General features: G+C 41.0%; 1 protein-coding gene across 1 annotated transcript; it reads left to right on the top strand.

The window, feature by feature from the left end:
* Positions 1-2,119: 2,119 nt before the first annotated feature.
* rbx1 (ring-box 1, E3 ubiquitin protein ligase) lies at positions 2,120-13,838 on the top strand. The gene is made up of 5 exons (XM_020521838.2): positions 2,120-2,638; positions 7,743-7,821; positions 9,664-9,734; positions 11,031-11,116; positions 13,458-13,838. The coding sequence occupies exons 1-5, from the start codon at positions 2,564-2,566 to the stop codon at positions 13,468-13,470; spliced, it is 324 nt and encodes a 107-aa protein (XP_020377427.1). The 5' UTR covers positions 2,120-2,563; the 3' UTR covers positions 13,471-13,838.
* Positions 13,839-14,960: the final 1,122 nt, after the last annotated feature.

The following is a 14,960-nucleotide window of genomic DNA, read 5'->3' on the forward strand; positions in this document are numbered from 1 at the left end:
CTGCACTTTCAAGGAACTATGAACCTGCACTCTAAGGTCTCTTGTTCAGCAACGCTCCCCTGGACCTTACCATTAAGTGTATAAGTCCTACCCTGATTTGCCTTTCAAAAATACAGCACCTCACATTTATCTAAATTAAACTCCATCTGCCACTCCTCAGCCCATTGGCCCATCTGATCAAGATCCCGTTGTACTCTAAGGTAACCTTCTTCACTGTCCACTAAACCTCCAATTTTGGCATCATCTGCAAACTTACTAACCATACCTCCTACGTTAACATCCAAATCATTTGTATAAATGACAAAAACCAGTGGACCCAGCACCAATTATTGTGGCACACCGTTGGTCACAGGCCTCCAGTCTGAAAAGCAACCCTCCACCACAACCCTCTGTTTTTTACCTTTGAGCCAGTTCTGTATCCAAATGGCTAGTTCTCCCTGTATTCCATGCTATCTATCCTTACAAACCAGACAACCGTGAGAAACCTTGTCGAACACCATTCTGAAGTCCATATAGATCACATCCACTGCTCTGCCCTCATCAATCCTCTTCGTTACTTCCTCAAAAAACTCAATCAAATTAGCGAGACACGATTTCCTATGCACAAAGCTATGTTGACTATCCCTAATCAGTCCTTGCCTTTCCAAATAGAAGTAAATCCTGTCCTTTAGGATTCCCTCCAACAACTTGCCCACCACTGATGTCAGGCTTCATGAGCAAAAGAACATAGATGACACGAGGGAATTGCACTTGTGATCTGGAATTCACTGAAAACATGATGGAACCAGATTCAAAAGTAGATAGATATCTGAAGGGAAAATACCTCCAGGGCCAGGGATAAAGAGCCGAGGAATGGATTGTTATTTTGAAGGACCAGTAATGACACAATGGCCGAGTAGCCTCCTTCTGTGCTATATTATTCTATGATTCAATTTTAAAAGTAGTTATTTGGGTGAATCACTTCAAAACATTTCAATGTGAAATGGAAGAACTTTCAATGTAGATATTTTTAATCAGCATGCTCAGATTCCTCACTCTTTGCCTTCTGCCAGTCAGCCATTCCTCTGGCTCAACCAATACCTTGCCTCTAACACCATCTTATTTCCTTAATAATGGATTCTAAAATCTTACCAACGACCGAAGTTAGGCTAACTGGCCTATAATTTCCAGTCTTTGGCCTCCATCCCTTCTTAAACGGGTGTTATATCAGCCATTTTCCAGTCCTCTAGGTCCCTCCCTGACTCCAGTAATTCCTGAAAGATCCTCCAATGCCTCCATGATCGCCTCAGCTATCTCCTCCAGACACTGGGGGTGCAGTCCAACTGGTCCTGGTGATTTATCCACCTCCAGACCTTTCAGCCTAGCAAGTATGTTCTCCTTAGTGATGGCCACCACACTCATCTCTGCCCATTGACTTTCTTACAGTTCTGGTATGCTGCTGGTGAATTCCACTGTGAAGACTGATGGAAATCAGATCAGCCGTGCTAGCTTGAAGCACCAAGTGGCCTGCTCCAGCCTCCAATTAATGTGTTATAGTCTCACTAAGGTGTGATCGGTATCTTCTACATTGTGAAAAGTTTTGAAGTGATAATTTCAGATCTCCATCAAGCCCTGCACAAATTTCCACTTTGGACTCCAATTGGCCCTGCTTATCCTTTTACCACTCTTTCAGTATCCATATGTTTTATGGAAGAATTTTGCGTTCAAGTTACCAGCGTTCTATCTTTGCTTCGATTATTTGCTTTTGTCAAACCCCTCGGAATTTTCCATGTTCAACCTGCTCAGTTGTATTCGATGAAGCACAACTGACGTCAACTCCAATAAAAAACAAATTCCACACATTTGAAACACAAAGATTTGATTTCCTGGGGGTGGGGGTGCTAACGACAGGGAAATGATGCCCAGTAATGGCGGCCATTGCCTCCTGGGGGTAGGAAAGAAATCACGGCAGTGCCCTACCTGCAGGTGGCGCCGTGCCGGGATGGGGGGGCGGTGCTTTGTGTAGCCGGTCACTTCTGGGGGTGGGCTTTGTGCATGCATCTTATCAGGGTGGTCCTACAGTCGGAGGCGGTACTATGTGACGACATGGAGAGGCGAGGCTTCACTGGGGAGACGTGTTACGGAAAGTGGCGTCGCTCTGTGACGACACACGGTCATGTTCACGTGCCAGGGGTGAGCAGGCCTTTGATGTACACCGAGTTTGGTGGCGAAATAGCGGGAGGAGGTGGAGCTCTGCTTCGTGTAGTGGGCGTGGCCAAAAACGTGTTGGGAAGGGGCAGGGCTTTGTGAAAGTTTGGGTACCTCCACAAGAGAGGAGACGGAACTCCGGGGTGTGGACGGGAACATGTGACGTAGAGGCGGAGCTTAGTGGATTCGTGGCTCCTCCATACCGGAGGAGGCGGGGCTGAGTATAGTGTTTTTGAAGTTTAGAGTTGTCAGGATCCTAGTGACGCTAAGTAGGCGAGGCGTTAACAGGTCGGCGTCGCGCACCACAAACGCGCATGCGCAAATCGACCATAGCTGATTGGTTGGCAACGGGCAGCGCCGGCTGAAGGCAGACAAAATGGCGACGGCAATGGATGTGGACGCCCCAAGCTCTACCAATAGTGGCGGGAAGAAGCGCTTCGAGGTTAAAAAGGTACAGTTTGCTGGGATGCAGGATACAGACTGCTACCAATGGAGCAGGGCTGGGTATTGAAACGTGTGATGTTTCAAAATCCGGCAGTTTGAAGCGGATCGAAACACGAGCGGATATTGGCGGCTTAATTGGCAGCACCAGCTGACCAGTGGTGGTCGTGAGCTAACTAGAAGAGCATTGGCCAGCCCCCTGCGCCCCCAGTGTCTCCGTGCTCTCTAAATCTCATCCCGCTCCCACTTCCCGCCGTCCTATTCTGACACGCTCCCACACCCCCGGCCTTGGCCCTACTGGAGAGGCACAGACCCTGCTCGCTTGCTGCTTTGTCATTGGGCCTCTGTCACATGCATGTCTCTTTTTTTAGGCCGCTGGTTACACATCTGTTTCTCAGGGAGACATGACCAGAGGAGCAGGTGTGGATTTGTCGCTAGCAGCTCCTGATGGTATCTTCCAGTACGGACCCATTTTAACACTTTACAGATGCAAACAGTTCATGTCCCGCTCACATTCATACGTGCATTCATTTTTGGTATATTGCTTTAACAATAAAAATGAGAATTCCTTTGTAACTGAAAATAGGAATTGCTGGAAAAACTCAGTGGGTTTGGCAGCGTCTGTGAAGAGAAAAGTTAAATGTATTGAGTCCTCAACTTTATTCCTTTATCCCAGAGAACTAACTTAATTACAGTTTATATTAAAACTATTTCAATGTATTGGAAAAAAAAATCAGAGTCCTACCCTGCACAGCAAGCTCCTGCTTAAAAAAAAGTCTTAAAGGGTGCAAGTGAGTTCAGAAGTAAATTTGACATCAGACTTGAGGGGTTGTAGCCCTTGGCCCTGCATGCATTTAACATAATAGAGATGTTTTCATTGTTCACAAATGTTTTCACTTTTCTCAGTTATTTAAGAGAAAAACAAATAGCATTTTGACAATGAATATGTAAAATTTAAAATTGTATTATAGGTTGACATATAATCATCACAAATATATAATAAGTTTTAAAATGCCTTCATATAAATGTTATTTTATGTACCTGAAGGGGTGAAGGCCTAGTGGTATTGTTCCTAATGTTCTGGTGATTTCAGTTCAAATCCTGTCATGGCAGGTGTAGAACTTGAATTCAGTAATTAAAAATTGGAACTAAGAGTCCAATAATGGTGTGAAATCGTTGCCATTTGTTGGAAAAACCCATCCGGTTCACTAATTTGCTTTAGAGAAAGAAACTGCTGCCCATGCGTGGTCTGTCCTACATGTGTCATCAGACCCACACCAATGTGGTTGACTCTAGGGATGTGCAGTAAATCCTTGCCTGATTGCCCACAATCTATGAGTTAATTTTTAAAAAATGACTTCACGTGAGCCAATCCAGGTTATGGATCTGGCATCTTGGTCAGAAAACAGCAGAAATATAGACTGTAGTCTTCAGGTGATTGATGTTGGATTCCAGATTGTTCTGCAGTATCACAGTGTCTGGGTTGGCTGAGACATGCCATTGTTCAGCTTGGGGGCACCGGATACCAGGGACCAGGCTTTATAAGCTGGAGTGCTTCTGCAAGAAACATATTGTATGACAATTTCTGTGGTGAAGAAATGAAGTAGCTGTTGGCAAGAGCCCATTGGCCATAGAGAGTATCAGAGAAGAGCAGGGTAAGGCTGGATGCTGTCTGGGATGTGGTGCTGGTTATTATCTAAGAGGAGACAGTTCTTGTGACATGATTCATTGCTTTTGCTCCTCAATTGAGGTTGTTATTTTCAAAATAGTTTGGAACCTACTGCCCCAAAAGTGTTTAAATCAGTTATTCCCGTGGAGTTTCTCAAATTTAGGTGCAGCCTAAGCATGAACACTTTGTGGTGAGTGCAGTGTTTAACGATATTTCTTCATTTGGCCCTTGTAAATGGATGTGCAGTTGGTCATTCAGTCTTTATCTGACACACCTATGTTACATTTATAGTGCAATCTAGTCTGCCCAGTATATGCTTCTCAATAACTTCTTTTATTACATTATCTCATTCTGTCAGCATATTCCTTTATTCCTTTCTCCCTATGCACTTATCCTGCTTCCCTTTAATTGCAGTACATCTATGCTATACCTAAATACCTTCACCCTGAATTTCTTATTGGATTTATCAATGACTTTTATGAACTGCATGGCTGCTGATGCTGCAGTGATCAGGAATTTTGTAGGTCTGGAGATGACTACAGAAACTAGAATATGCTAAATTCAGCTTCTAATAGTTGCCAAGTTAACTCCTTTCAATCAAGGCCTTTTAGAATGGGCAGCAAATGCCAAACTTGTTGATATTTGCATCCTAGGAATGAATTGGGAAAGGAATTTAGTAAAAGATTTAGAACAATTCGCTGCTTTGTAAGTAGAGGAAGGAAAGAAAAACTCTGCCTAGGTTTCTCCACCTAATCAGTAGGCAGTGATCCTCTTCTAAAGTGTCATAAGTATTTGAAGCTGATGTCACATTCAGTTTAGAGCTTGAAATGTTAAATTGTTGTTCCACAGATCTGGGCTGATCTGCTGAGTGTTTCCAGACTCTCCACTTATTTCCCACTTGGTTATGGTGTGGTTTGTCCAATATCTGCAAATAATGTGACGGTACAGAAGTCCAATGATATTTCTGTCTTTTTTTTGAGGTTATTTTAAGAGCTGCTTGAAAATTGAATTGAGGGATAGTGTAAGTTTTAAACTATTTTGTGTTCAACGTTTTACGTTATACGAAGCGTTTACAAACTTGATTGGATGATGCAGTGGAAGTGTCTATTCAATGTCATGTCATGTTTTCATTGACATTGCATGCACGCAGCACCACAAACCAGGGTCTGAAATCAGAACTAGGAAAGCATTATTCCAGTCTGAGTAAGATATTTCAAGAGCGCAGTGCAAAAGGGGACTTACTACTGTCCATTTACTATGTCCATTTTTCCCTCCAGTTTTCTCCAGATATCCTGTGTTATTTTAAATAATAGGGTAACCCTTCATGCAAACTATCCAATAACTAAGTTGGAAAGTTTGTTACAGGTCTAATATGGCTCCTTTTTTTTTTAGAAAGTTCCCTTTGGTCAGTCACAGCAATTTTAAATTTATTTTTAGCATGTAGCTATCACACTACAATTAAAACTTAATACTAGTCAAAATTAAGGAGTCCATTACAAGGTTTACTGAGTGAAAGAGAGAAATCTTATTAGCTAAGAAAATCTGAGTAAAAACAATAAAACACATAATCAAATGCCGGTATAATGTTCTTTTTAAAAATGTGCCTGGTACAGGCGAGAAAAATAAAGGCTATGCAGTTTAACAGTCCTTAAAATCCTTGATGTTAGATTTTTAACCTGAGAACAATCGTCTCAGAACCTGTAAATGTCTTTAAGTTCATGGTTAATCATTGTTTTCAAAATTTGCTTTCTCATTGACAGTCTTCTGAGATGAAGAACCAGGGAGAAAAAGAGAGCCGTGTGTGTGTGTGTGTGTGTGTGTGTGTGTGTGTGTGTGTGTGTGTGTCTAAATATAATTCAGTGTGTTTTCCTGAGTCTGTCTTCCTTGTCTTCCAAAATTGGATAATTTACAGGCAAGCCTTTTATTTCACGATGTATGAAATTACATAAGTGCCAATTAAGACAGGAGATATATTGATAGTCAGCTCTTTTATATCTGTCATAACAATATACATGAGGTTAACTAAAGAGAACATGTTCTGACCCATAAGGGGAGTTCTATAATTGAGAATAGTGAGATCCTTACAGTGAAGCCTATACTTTGCTTATGCATTTATTCTGAATTCTTCTCATACCAGATGAGCTTATGTTTTTCTTTTGGTGAGTTGATCTTTGAAGGGAAGCTATGTCAATGTTTAACCTATCTGTTTTGTGTCGATTAGGGCTGCCTTTCGCTTGTTATCAATCAGGTGCAATTTGTCTAACAATTCTATGTACATGGTCTTCACATTTCAGATTGCCAATCAAGAAGATTAATTTTAATTCTTTTTCTTTCCTAATGTGATGTATTCAGTTGATCTGACACCAGGCTTTGCCAATGACAAAAGACTGTAAGCAAGGGAGACCACTGTTTATTGCCTCCATCAATTGCACTGTGGCATTTGAGCAAGTGAGCAATGATAGTCTATTTATTTTGCCAGAGAAAATTTCTCACTTGTCAAAGGTGCTGATGCGATGCTTGTTTTCTGTGACAGCTCTGATGAGGCACGAATGCAATCCTTTGAAATGTGAAATGTACTTAACCAGGGTTATGTACTGGTGCTGACACCCTTTGCCTGTTCTTCTTGCCACTGTCATGTGCCTTTAAATCACCTTCTCAGGATATCTACTTACATTCCAGAAATGACTGACTTGGATCTCAGGTAAAGGTATATTAAAGGAGATGCTCTATGCTGACTGTCCACTGGCATTCCCTACAGACTGATAGCCGTATAAATGGACAGATTCTATCTCATCTGTAAAGAGTTGGTTTGACTATCAGAATAGCAAAGATAAATCTCATGGTCCAGATGTTGCCATAGCATCCTGTATCAGATTTGACAATGTGACATTGGATGTTATGGATATCTTCACATATCTAGGTTCTACATCACCAGCAATCTCTGTCACTTCTTGAAATCAATGTGCTCTTTGTAAAAGCTGCACCCTCGATAGGAGGTGTCTGTAGGTAATTTAAGAGGCATAAGGGATTATAAATGGGTGCAAAGGAGATTAATCTGGCATATTATAAACTGAACATTACTAAATTAAAGATAATTATGACTCATCAAAACATCCTTCATATGATGATCAATGCCTGTTAGAGTAGTGAAAGTGAAATCCCTTCAATTGTTGTAAAGCATTTGAACGCGGCAAGAGGAGTCTCAGTTCTGAACGAAGCCATTGAAATTAAAGCAATAACTGGTTCTGTCTCCACAGGTGTTACCAGACCCACTGAGTTTCTCTAGCATTTTCTTTTTTTTAATTTAAGAGAATTCTCAGGGTGGCTAAACTCAGGGCCCACCTTCACCTGTGTTTATCTTGAATCTTTTGTGAATAGGGTATTAATCTACTGACCCTAACTATAGTTGTTTTAACTATATTTTTAACCCTGCGTTTTGTTACAGTGGAATGCAGTAGCCCTGTGGGCCTGGGACATTGTGGTGGATAACTGTGCCATCTGCCGAAATCACATCATGGACCTCTGTGAGTATGTGCTGCATTCAGAGAATTTAAGAATTACAAATATATGCTGTGAAGCCATTTGACTTTGGCAGGATGTAACCAGTGGTGTCCTACAGGTATCTGTGTTAAGGCGTCAATTATTCATTTCATTTATAAATGACCTGGATAATGACATAGAAAGTCATATATCTAAAATTGCTGATGGCACAAAGTTAGACAGCTTTGTAGACAGTGTAAATAATAGCATAAAACTAAAAAGCAATATTGATAGACTCAGTGAATGGTGAAAACTGTGGCAGACAGAGTTCAATGTAAGCAATTGTGAGGTTATTAGTTTTGGACTAGAAAAGGATTGATCAGGATACATTCTAGGTGGTGTGAAGTTAAATACAGTGGATGCCCAAAGAGACTTGGGGATTCAGGGTGCATAGATTTTTCAAATGCCATGAATAAGTACAGAAAATAATCGAGAAGGCTAATTGCTGGCCCTTATATCTGGAGGACTGCAGAAGTAATGCTGCAAGTCATACAAAACCATGGTTAGACACCATATGGATTACTGTAAGCAGATCTTGACACCACGCCTGAGGATTGGATATATTGGCCTTGGAGACTGTTCAGCCTAGGTTTACAAGAATGATACCTGGACTTAAGGGGTTAAATTATGAGGAGAGATCATACAAATTAGACCTTTTTTTTAGAATTTAGAAGATAATGGGGTGATCTGATTTGAAGTATTCAAGATATTAACAACAAAAGACAGGGTAGATAAAGATAAGCTATTTCCACTGTTTGGGGATTCTATAACTAGGGGTCATAGTCTGAGAATCAAGCTAGACTGTTTAGGAGCGATTAGGAAGCAATTCAGTACACAGAAGGTGGTAGAGATCTTTCTTCCACAACGGCAGTGGATGGTGAATAAGTTGTTAGTATTGAATCTGAGAGAGCTGATTTTTTTTTTTTAAATTTGTTAAGGGGTATGGGCCAAAGCGGAGGATATGGAATTAGGCCACAGATCATCCCAGATATTATTGAATTGCAGAACAGACTTGAGAGCTGAATGACCTACTCCTGTTCCTATGATATGGCTTTCACCTGATAGTTCACGATTTTCCCCATATATGGACTTCCAGTAAATACAGTTATTTATTGGGGAAAGGAAGGGAAACTGTGATGATAATGAACTTGATCTATTTTTCATATATTTATTGACTTCCATTTTGAAAGTTGCAATTCTCTCTCAATCCACAGTCTTTGAAAGAGTGAGTGATCCAGTTGACCACTCCCCTGTGCAGGAAAACAGTGCCTATTGGTTTCACCTTATAAATGGCCTGGTTCTAAATATATCATGTCCTCTCATTTGCCCCCATCAAATTCTTTTAGCATTTCAGACGCCTCGATGAGGCACCCCTCAACTTTCTGTACTGAAGAGAAGCAGAATGCGAACGTTTTGACCCCTATTCTATGGCTGGAGTGAAGCTTTTTTTTTTATTCTTTTGTGGATGTGGGTGTTCTTACCATGTATAGCATTTATTGCCCACCGTACCTGATCAATTTATGGTTAGGCAGGTTTGATCCAAATTGAGATATTGAATAATATATAATTCTGGATGTTTTTCAACAAATCAAATGAAAGTGGTCTGGAATCTGCAAAGCTCGGAACTCATTGTAACCATCCAACTACAGCTTTGTAGGTGCTGTTTGAAATCTGCCTGAATCCAGGACAGAGTGTAACAACACAACAGAATGGGGAGCTGAACCTGCTTCATACGGTCATCAATTAGTTCCACTTGGCAATGCCAGCACACGCACTGCTGCCAAATTGGATAGGTAATGTGCTGTTGAATTTTTTCTGATCTGTAGGTATAGAATGTCAAGCAAACCAGGCTTCGGCGACTTCAGAGGAGTGCACTGTCGCTTGGGGTGTGTGTAATGTAAGTATCTTGTGTCTCCATTACTGTCTCTGATGGCTTTGGGCATAAGCTTGTGATATTGTTAGATACAAGAATCTGAGCTGCTACTTCAGTGCATACAGGGAGAACTCTGCATTGTAAGTGGCTTTTTGTGTTTGAATAGGCAGATAAGCAGGTCCCCACCACCCTTGTAAATGGATTTTATATCCCACAGCAGCAGGCAAAATTCTCTTGTGTCCTGACCAACTTTGTTCCACCGAACAAAATCATCAAAAAATGGGTGTCTGGTTGACGCTGTTCTTGGGATCTTGCCGTGAATTTTCCTGTGTTTCAGCAGGCACTACAGTCCTTTTTAATTGCCTGTGAAGTGCTTTGTGATGCTTTTGTATTATGAAGGAACTATTGAAGTGCAAGGTTCCTCCACGTGGTTTAATGATTTCACCTCTATCTTTAAACCATTGCATCCTGCAATGCTTCTTGCAAAATGAGCAGGTAATAAGCTGGAGTTTAATTGCTTATTCACCCTGCCTTCTTTTGAGGACTGTGTTCCCGTGCATCTCTTATGGTTACTTGTTACCTTGCCTAAGATGACGATTATCTGAGCAGTTTGACCAATGAAATCAGAGCATGTGTGGCCTTCGACTGCCCTAACTGTTGTGGAAACTGTGTTCTCTGATGTCAGTCTGTCTTGTGAATACGTGGATCTGATCCATCTAGAATCACAGGTAATTAAATGAAAACTTCCTGTGAATCTGACAACAGATGCATTTGCAGTTTTTATTGCAGATTTCCAGTGCCTAAAGTCTTTTACTATTGTTAATATCGTACTGTTAGACATCCTAAACATATGATTTGTTTATTTTGTAATGGCATTGGAGAGTCACTGGCTAGACTTGCATTTGTTGCCCACCCCTAAATGTCCAGAGGACAGTTAAGAGTCAACTTTACTATGGGTGTGAAGTCATATGTAATGCAGACCAGGTAAGGGCATCAGATTTCTTAACGTTCACAATCTAGGTGGCTTTTCACAATAATCAGCAGTAGTTAAATGGTCACCATTAGACCAGCTTTCAGTTCCAGATTTGTATTGAATTCAAATTTCACCATCTGTGATCTTGAGTCCTAGTCCAGTGACATTACTGTTATGGTCCTTGGCCCCACCCCATCGATTCAGATCAAATGGCAGCACCAGAAAGCCAGACAAGATATTGCAAGCACCGTTACTACTTTAGTAGAACAATACTGTGTGTACAGACAAGCAGGTGATGACTGCTACTGTTAACCTTCTGCCTCTCTCTCTCCTGTCTGTTTTTGCAGCATGCCTTCCATTTCCACTGCATTTCACGTTGGCTGAAGACCAGACAGGTTTGCCCGTTGGACAACAGGGAGTGGGAATTCCAGAAGTAAGTAAGGATATTTTTGTGGGAGTGTGTCTGGTAAATAAATTTAGAGGAACAAATTGAACATGTGTGCAAAGTATCTTAATATATAGGACTGTGGGAATTCTGCATGGTAAATGTTATTGAAGTCCATTAGTGCATGCAGGTCATATTACATCTAGTATTCAGTACTTCAGGTAAATTTTAGACAGTATTAGATCCAATGAACAGACACACAAAATAGCCAGAAAAAATAACCAACAGACCTGAGGAGTGTGGGCTGTTTATAAATCAGCAAAGGAGAACAAGGGGATTGGTTAAGAAAGGGAAAATAGAATACAAGAGTAAGCTTGTGGGGGATGTAAAACTGACTGTAAAAATTTCTATAGGTATGTGAAGAGAAAAAGATTGGTGAAGACAAATGTCAGAAACAGGAATTTATGATGGGGAATAAAGAAATGGCTGACCAACTAAATGCATACTTTGGCTGTGTTTGCAGAGGACAAAAGTGATAACTACCAGAACTGTGGGAAACGGAGGGTTTCATGAGAAGGAGGAACTGAAGGAAATCAGTATTGGTGGAGAAATGATGTTAGGGACATTGATGGGATTGGAGGCTGATAAATCCTCAGCCTGGTAATCTACATTCTAGAGTACTTAAGGTGGCCCTAGAAATAGTGGATGGTGTGGTGGTCATCTTCAAAATTTTATAAACCCTGGAGCAATTCCTACAGGTTGGAGGGTAGCTAATGTAACCACTCTATCCAAAGAGGGTGATAGAAAACTCAATTATAGACCAGTCAGTCTGATGTCTAGTGGGGGGAAATGCTAGAGTCTGTTCTGAAGGATTTGAAAGCAGAGGACTCTTGTAAAATAGTAGCAGGATCGGACCGTTTTAGCATGAATTTACGAAAGGCAAATTATGTTTGACAAATCTACTATAATTCTTTGAGGGTGTAACTAGTGGGATTGATGAGGCAGAGCCAGTGGATGTGGTGTAAAAGTATCACAAGATTAATGTGTAAAACTAAAATTAGTGCATGGGATGGGGACAGTGTATTGAGATGGATAGAAAAATGGTTGGCAGACCGGAAACAAGCGGTTCTTTTTCTGAATAGCAGGAAGGTAACCTTGGATACAGGTTTGCAAGGATTAGTGCCCAACAATTCACAATATATATTCATGATTTAGATGAGAGAACTAAATGTAATATCTCAAGATGTGCATTGAGACAAAGCTGGGTAGGAGGGTGAGCTGTAAGGAAGATGCAGAGATGCTTCAGAGTAATTTGGGACAAGGTGAGTGAGTGGGCAAATGCCGTATAATGTGGATAAATGTAAAGTTATCCACTTTGGTAGCAATAACAGGAAGGTGGGTTGTTGTTATCTGGCTACAAATTAAGAGAGGTAATGTACAGTGAGACCTGGGGGTCGTCCTCCATCAGTTGTTGAAGGTAAACATGGAGGTTAATCAGACTGTGAAGAAGGGAAATGGTACATTGGCCTTCATAGCGAGACAATTAGACTACAAGAACAGGGATGCCTGGCTGCAAATCGTACAGGATCTTGGTGTGATTCCACCTGGAAGATTCTGTGCAGTTCTGGCTTCCTTATCTGAAGAAGCTTGCTCTTGTTAAAGAGGGACTGTAGTGAAGGTTTACCAGACTGATTCCTGGGATGGCAGGACTGGTGTATGAGGACAGGTTAAATCGGTTAGTATTATATTCACGGCCGTTCATAACAATATGGGGGGGGGATCTCATAGAAACCTATAAAATTCTAACAGGACTAGAAAGCCTGAATGCAGGAAGGATGTTCCCAATGATAGGGAAATTCAGAACCTTGGATCACAGTCTTAAGGATGTGGGGTTAACTTTTTAAGACTGAGATAAGAAATGAGAGTGGTGAGCCTGTGGAATTTGCTACCAAGGAACAACAGTTGAGGCGAAACATTGTATGATTTCACAAAGGAGTTGGATATAGCACTTCAGACTAAGGGATCATAGGGTATGGGATAAAATTGGGAATAGTCATGATCATAATGAATGGCAGAGCAGGCTCAAAGGGCTGAATTACCTACTCCCTCCTGTGTCCTATGTTTCTAGTAAGGATTTACTTGCCCTCAGTTACATGATTTCTAAGGGGGAGTTCATGGGCTAGGGAACATGGAGAAAAATAAAATTTGTGGCATTGGCACTGCTATGGATGTAGTCAGCCTAGATTCAGTGATAGACAGAGTTCATTTTGCAGGATACACAAATGCTATTTTCATAGTCTTCACAAAGAGTTGCCTCCAATGTGTTATGTTGAGAGACTGTTTTGAGTAATATGTGAAAATGACTTAAAAATACTGTTTATTTCCTCAGGTATGGCCATTAAACGGAAACAGCATCGTTGTGCCTCAGTGGCCAATGTTAGCAGCCTCCCTGATGCGCTGTCCTTGACATCAGCATTCCACTCAACCTGCTCTGCCTTCCCAGAATCTTTAAGTGAAGAATGTTTATTTAAATAGCAAAGACTTGACCATAAACTTGACCCTTTAAAAAAAAATTCCCTTTTACCTTCTACACTTGCAAATGTTTAAGATAAGCATCTGAAAACTGTTCACATTATTGTAGTGGAGAGCCAAAGCATACTCCATGTGCAAACTTTTTTTTTTGCTTTACCATCCCTTTTCCACGTTATGGATAGAAAAACATGAGGATTTTCTTTATGTATTATATTTAATTAAAAAAAACTTTAGCAGACTGCTTTGAAGAAGTGTAATTATTTTCTTTGTCTCTACAGGAAGTTTTTAACCTAATCTGACTTTAAGACTGCGCTGTGATGCTGCCATGGCTTTGTGTAAAACTACCATGTATTTAGCTCCCTCACTCAGTCACCCTGGTATCTTTGCCCTGGAGCTCAGCTGTTTCGGGGTATCCAACAGGCTGTAGTTGGTGTCCGTCCACGAGCGGTGATTGACCTTGTTCTAAACTGTCATTGGTTACTTCCGAGTGTGCGTGCATGTTTGTATTCAGATCCTCATTAAAGACGTGGTTTGATTTGTGAGTATTATCCCTGTAAAGTGGTAGCCTGGCAACAGTTAGTGTGCTTCCAGACAAAGAATCCCTGGAATGTAACAGGGCCAGTAATTTAGTATCTGAAATTAATTTGGGGTTGTGAGGGAATGGGTATATGCCTGCAGGCCAGTTCCAGCAACTGCTCTGTATTTGGGTAACGCCTTCAATGTGAAAACACACACGTCAGACATGATCTGCTTGACTGATTGAGCAGAGTCGATAAGCTTAAAGGGCCTACTTCCACTCCTAGTTCCAATGTTCTTAAACTCGCTTTGTGGAACTTGATACAGCAATAAGGCAAGAATGCAGTCGTTGGGAGACATGAAGGTGGGAGTGTGTGAAAGAAAAACAAGAAGGATTTTTAAAGAGAAGTTGAGGGGCTGGAAAAGAAGACTATTCAGTTCATTGTGCATGTGCTGGTTCTTTGAAAGAGTGATCTAATTAATTCCACTCTCTTATCATAATTCACCACTTCAAATGTAGTGGTAATGTCACTGGATTAGTAATCCAGAGGCATGGGTTCAAATCTCAATGCAATTGGTAGAATTTAAATTCAATTAATAGTCTGGATCTGCAAGGTAGGCTCAGTACTTGTGACCATAAAACTATCATTGTCACTAAAAGCCCACCTGGTTCACTAACGTCCTTGGGAGAGAGAAACTTGCTGTCCCTTCCTGACTCTCAACTGCCCTCTGAAATGGCAAGCCATTCAATTTAAGCCAATTAGGGAAGGGTGATGGGTGGTGGTTTTGCCAGTGGTATCCATTTTAAAAACAAAATCTGAAGTGTTGTTATTTTCCTTCCATT

This window comes from Rhincodon typus, chromosome 37 (assembly GCF_021869965.1).
Source record: "Rhincodon typus isolate 14 chromosome 37, sRhiTyp1.1, whole genome shotgun sequence".
Lineage (NCBI taxonomy): Eukaryota > Metazoa > Chordata > Chondrichthyes > Orectolobiformes > Rhincodontidae > Rhincodon > Rhincodon typus.

Coding starts and splice junctions, on each gene's coding strand:
- rbx1 (XM_020521838.2), top strand. CDS start 2,564: ATGGCGACGGCAATGGATGTGGACGCCCCAAGCTCTACCAATAGTGGC. Junction 2,639..7,742: donor AGCGCTTCGAGGTTAAAAAG/GTACAGTTTGCT, acceptor GTTTTGTTACAG/TGGAATGCAGTAGCCCTGTG. Junction 7,822..9,663: donor AAATCACATCATGGACCTCT/GTGAGTATGTGC, acceptor TCTGATCTGTAG/GTATAGAATGTCAAGCAAAC.